The 5,366-nt window shown below is 43.0% G+C and overlaps 2 protein-coding genes across 2 annotated transcripts in view; one reads left to right on the top strand and one right to left on the bottom strand.

Moving 5' to 3' along the window:
* The window catches only part of FZD8 (frizzled class receptor 8), a 3,110-nt gene extending 2,246 nt beyond the window's left edge, over positions 1-864 (top strand). The window contains exon 4 of the mRNA XM_010860067.1: positions 745-864. Coding sequence (XP_010858369.1) covers positions 745-864 — 120 coding nt within the window. The remainder of the gene's footprint in view (positions 1-744) is intronic.
* Positions 865-1,190: 326 nt separating this feature from the next.
* Positions 1,191-5,366, bottom strand: part of GJD4 (gap junction protein, delta 4, 40.1kDa) — a 27,423-nt gene continuing 23,247 nt past the window's right edge. The window contains exon 3 of the mRNA XM_010860066.1: positions 1,191-1,222. Within this exon, the coding sequence (XP_010858368.1) occupies positions 1,191-1,222 (32 nt within the window). The remainder of the gene's footprint in view (positions 1,223-5,366) is intronic.

Genomic DNA, 5,366 nt, shown 5'->3' with positions numbered 1-5,366 from the left:
GCGAGGAGACAGAGTGCTGCGGGGGGTGGGGGGCTGGGAGGAGGACACTCGAAGGCAGAGGTTTCCACCCCTTCACCGTGTTGATTGCTATTAGCATCATAATGAACTCTTAATGGTATCCATTAGCTGGGACTCACTTAGAACAAAGTACCTGGCATTGAAGGCTCCCAGACCCACCCCCCTTTCCTCTACCGACGGGCGAGGAGTTTCTCCCGCCAGGCGTTCATTTCTGTTGGCAGGGCAGAGGAGGGTGAGCCCCGCGGCTGCGTTTCCGAGACCCAAGGTTTGGAGCCCTCGCTGGTTGCCATTTGCTGAGCTTGAAGCCAGACCTACAGATTTCACCTGAGGGACCTAAGTTTTCTCCCTAGACTCTGCTACGTAAACTCTTACTCCTAACACGTCCTAGATCTAGGCGGGATGAGCGCGACCTAACGGGATCGCACGGTTTGGGTATTCTTAATGACCAGGCAAATGCCTTAAGTAAACAAACAAGAAATGTCTTAATTATACACCCCAAGTAAATACGGGTTTCTTACATTAGAGGATGTATTTATAAATATAATTATTTGTTAAATTGTAAAAATGTGTAAAATATGTACATACCCAAAGATATACAGTCTGTACATTTTCTGTAAAAAGTTTAGAGGCCACCCCTGTAAGAACAAATATAAGTATTCTATTTTGTCAATAAAATGACTTTTGATAAATGACTTAACCGTCGCCCTCTCCCCCTGCCTCTCCTAGACTGTTACCTTGAACGTGCTTGTGGAGGGCCCCTCCGGAACAGGGACGTTTTCTGGTTTCTCATTATGTACACTGACCTTAGGCATGAAGAAAAATGACCTGTTAAACTCGAGTTCCTAAGTTGTTAGCAGAGTAAATATCACTGTTAAACTGAAATCAAAATTGAGGTTTTTGCACCTTTCTGAAAAGATGGTGTTTTTAATGATAGCTGTTTTCTGATCCATGGATACCACTCACCTTAGTCGATGTAAATGGAACTTTTGCAAGGCACAATTCCACTCTGGCCTTGTTATTTATCTTGTATAATATCACTAAAGGCTTCAAACCCCACACTCATTTCTCGAGTCGTCCGTGATTTTGAAAGCACCTGCTCCTCCAGGACCTAACACACTGCTGAAGGGTAGAGGTTAATGTTTTCAGCCATCGATCACACTGTACAGTGTAAGTCACTCGACAATCCGGTGGTGGAACAGGCGCTCTTTAATGGATTAAACTAACGGGTTAACATCTTAATAACCTTCCAGGCTTGTGTATATCAAATGTGCTTCTTTTCCTAGAGAAAAAAGCTATTGTTCCTCTGTCAAGACTAAGCTAATTTATTTGAGCAGAAGGCTGTTGAATTAGCAGAAGAATGCTTTGGCAATTGTTGAACTTTTTACCTGTCTGCCCAGTGGCTCAGCACATCATTCCTTTAAGAGGAGCCAAATGAATAGGGTTAATCTGTAGGGAACTTGGTCCTTTGAGTTGGAAAAACTTTGATCTTTTCTCCTCTCCAAATGTGCTGTATAGTCTGAAGTTTCTTTCCCTGCGGCCGGCTCCTCTTCGTGCAGACCAATTGGCCACCGCGGAGCCTTAAAGTTCTTCCATGAAAGGGATGTGGGACTTTTACTTTAAAAAGGAGAGAGAGCCAGGGAGAGGAAGACTTGTAACAGTTAGTGAAGACCAGAGGCACAAGTGCCCGCAGCCTTTTAAACAGCTTTTCCCGGCATTGTTAGCCAGCCTGCAGGCAGCTAGGCATGAGTTGAAGCTTTATAGAAAAGGGTTCTGAATGCCCTACAGGTGGTCTGTGCACATAATCCCCCAATTTCAAGCGTTTTCCTTTGCTGGACAATTGCATTACAAAACTCCCTTCTTTTTCGCTCCTAATTGAACCAATGAACTATTATAAACTACAAGTTTTTCTTAAAAAAAAAAAACCTTCAGTGCCTAAATTCTATTGACTGAATTCTGGCAAGTTTTCTGAACCGAACCTTTTCAAACACCGGAAGTAAATGCTTCTTCAACTGACATTTCTCTTTTTCAGATATTTTTATTCCCCATGCTTGTTATTTTCTGACAGATTAGCAATAATTTAAAAGTAATTGGTAAGGTTGTGTGTTCCTGCTGAAAAGATAGCCCCAGGACCCTTATTAACCTGTCAATCAAGATAAGAAATGGGCAGCTACCCTGCTAATGATGGGGGGCATCAAACGTTGTGGGGTGGGTGGGGACTTCTGCAGCCTGCAAAGAAGTTTGTTCTCTTTTTCCTAATAGGAATATTTAGTGGCTTGAAATTTTTTCTTTTAATGAATAGGATGGAAACTACTTTGACTGATCCTTCTTATGTAAGAAGCTTTTAAGAATTTCTTGGTAGAAACATTTTGCAAATCCTTTCCAGTCCCTCTTGGTGTTAATTGGATTTTTAAAATTAGATATACAGTCAGAACACCTACTTTAGCTATCATGCTGATTTTATTTTTTTTAAGTCAGAACCACTGTAAAATCTCCTCCTCCTGCAGTTTATATTAAAGAGTTCCTATTTTGTAACTTGGATGTCAATGAGTGGCATGCATGTAATCCATGAGGGTGACTCTCATGTACTCTTTGTACATAAACCAGCCATCAACTTAACACTGTCAGTTTTAAAGTTTTGAAGGCAGTTCCCATAGTCTTTCCCACATAGGTGGGATAAAGAGCAAGTTAAAAGACTGGTTAGAGGGACTTCCCTGGTGGTCTAGTGGTTAAGATTCACCTTTCAATGCAGGAGGTGAGAGTTCAGTCCCTGGTGAGGAGCTAAGATCCCACATGCCTTGTGGCCAAAAAAACAAAACAGCAAATAGAAACAATATTGTTTCTATTGTTTCTAAAATAGAAACAACAAATAATTTAAATGGTCCAGGTTAAAAAAAAAGCTTTTAAAATATTCTAGTTAACATATTGGTTTCTGAGTTTAGCAGGATTCTCATTGACATATTTTCAAGTATGTGACAATGTGAAATGTTCAGCTTGGAAGTTTTTTTTCTTTATTCTTCAATATAGCCTTGTAATAAGCTATATTTGATAACTTTTACAAAATGGCTATAAATGTGCTTAATATAAACAAGCTTAATGAAAAGAAAACCCCACTGGCATTCTGAGGCCAACTGCCAGGAGAGACTGATTTAGAGACTGAGCTACTTCTTTGCCTTTAAACCTAAAACTTGAGTCACAAAGTTGCAAATACCCAACTGGTATCTATTAATGGGATAAAAAAGAAACAAAAAAATAGGTTTGAGGGATGGGAAAAGGAAGGAAGAGCATTTGACCATTTGCATTAGATGAATAGATGGGTCCCTCACCAGAGCATGGAGCAAGTGTGAGTGTCTGAAAACCGTGTCAAATATAGTGGGACAAGGATGGGATATGGTTGCTGTATGGCTAGAAGATCGACGTAAATAAGGTCTAATATGGTTAAAAGCATTAGAAAAGCCAAAGCTCCTTAAAATTACTTGGGGAGAAGTTATGGAAAACACTTTTTTGCTTTATCATAAATGCAACTTGCAATTACCATAAGACAGAGGGGGAAGTGTATTAGAAGCTCAAGGAGAAACTCTGTCACCGTGACAGTGATGCTTGTGTTGATATCACCTGCATGGACAACCTTGAAGGTTTCAGTAAACCTTCCAAGTTTGAAGGAAGGAAACCAGATTGTTTTGCCAAGAGAAACGTCACACATGGAGCCTTAAGCGGTTGTGAGCACAGGATGGGATTCAAAGCACAGGTACACTTGTCCCTGGAGATGCTGTGTACAGTTTCCCTGGTGGTCAGTTTCTCACATTTGATACAATACTGCCACCTGGCGGCACTGCAAAGTTCCAGAACCGGAGGATGGGCAGGTTGCCTCACTTCAATTCTATCAAACACTGAGCCCCTACGCAGTGCCGAGCTGACCCCTGCACAGAGGCCCTGCAGCTCTCTGTATTTATAATTTTAACTCTTTCTCTCAAGAAAAAGATCCCCAAGCTGCATCTGTTTAAGGCCTCACAAGACCTCACTTGAATTAAACCCTCAATACAACAGTTAGGCTAAAAATCTAAATAAGCTAGCTTGAAATCCAACAATATGTCTCTTTTTAAAATTGTCTTTTGGGACCTCCCTGATGGTCCAGTGGTTAAGATGCTGCACTTCCATTGTAGGGGGCACAAATTTGATCCCTGGTTGGGGAACTAAGATTCCCACACGCTATGTGGTGAGAAGATGGGGGCCAGGGGAAGTGGTTTTGTTCTTTTTTAATTTTTTTAACTAAAATAAAAGTTATCTTCTGCACTGCTTTTATTGCAAGAATGAGCTGCTCACCAAAGAGTCACTGCACCAAAACTTAATGGGAGAAAGAATAAACTGGGAGGACCATCTTGAAGGGGTGTGCAGACGGCTTGTTCATTTCAGTGTCGGCCTTACAATTGCCTACCATGAAGTCGATCTGTTCAGTCTGGTGGATGCTCTCCAATGCCTCACATGAATGTTCTGGCTTGGGAGGGATACAGGCTGTCCCTCCTTGCCCAGCCAGGTGTTCATGGAAACACACCAAGTAATAGCAACCGTGCCAGGATGCAGGTCAGCCAAAGGGAAGAGGGGGAAGTGTCAATTCTAGAATAGTTGAGCACAGCAATGTGGGAAGACCAGGCCTGACAGGGGTGCATACAGGAAAGGGCAGATTCATGAAGCCCTCATCTGAGGCTTCTTGCTTCTAAGGATCAGAATGCCTGGTGGAGCCGGGAGGGAGGAGGTGGCACTTGTCAAGGGGATGAGGACCAAAGAAAATCTGAGAGGTCACCTACATGATCCTGGAGTTTGAAAGGGATTATCAAGAACCTTGGGCTTGCCCAGTGACTCAGTGATAAAGAACCCACCTGCCGGTGCAGGACACTTGGGTTCAATCCCTGAGTCAGGAAGATCCCCAGAGAAGGAAATGGCAACCCACTCCAGTATTGTTGCCTGGGAAATCCTGTGGACAGAGGAGCCTGGCAGGCTACAGACCAGGGGGTTGCAAAGAGTCGGGTATGACTTAGCAATTAAACAACAACGTAGGGAACCTTGGTGCTCTGTGAACAAGAAGCAGCAGTGTGACGTAGGAATGTGATAGAATGTGGAATCAGAAGCTGTACTGTATCCAGATCCACAGCCCTTCAGCACATACGTGGAACTGCCCCATTTTGTAGGCCAGGAAACTGATGCCCAAAGTAGACTGGACTTGCCTAAAGCTGCACAGCCAGGAGCAGAGCTGGGCTTAAAGCCACAGAGCCTATGGTCACTCCTACTTCCCTAGGCCTTTTCTGGCTTCCCTGGTGTCAGTGTTAAGTCCTTAAGACCACCAACTGCCATGT

The sequence above is a fragment of the Bison bison genome, unplaced genomic scaffold, assembly GCF_000754665.1.
Source record: "Bison bison bison isolate TAMUID 2011002044 unplaced genomic scaffold, Bison_UMD1.0 scf7180017864461, whole genome shotgun sequence".
Classification (NCBI taxonomy): Eukaryota; Metazoa; Chordata; class Mammalia; order Artiodactyla; family Bovidae; genus Bison; species Bison bison.
The sequence above is the reverse complement of the archived record's forward strand: the minus strand, read 5'-3'. Positions and strand labels throughout refer to the sequence as shown.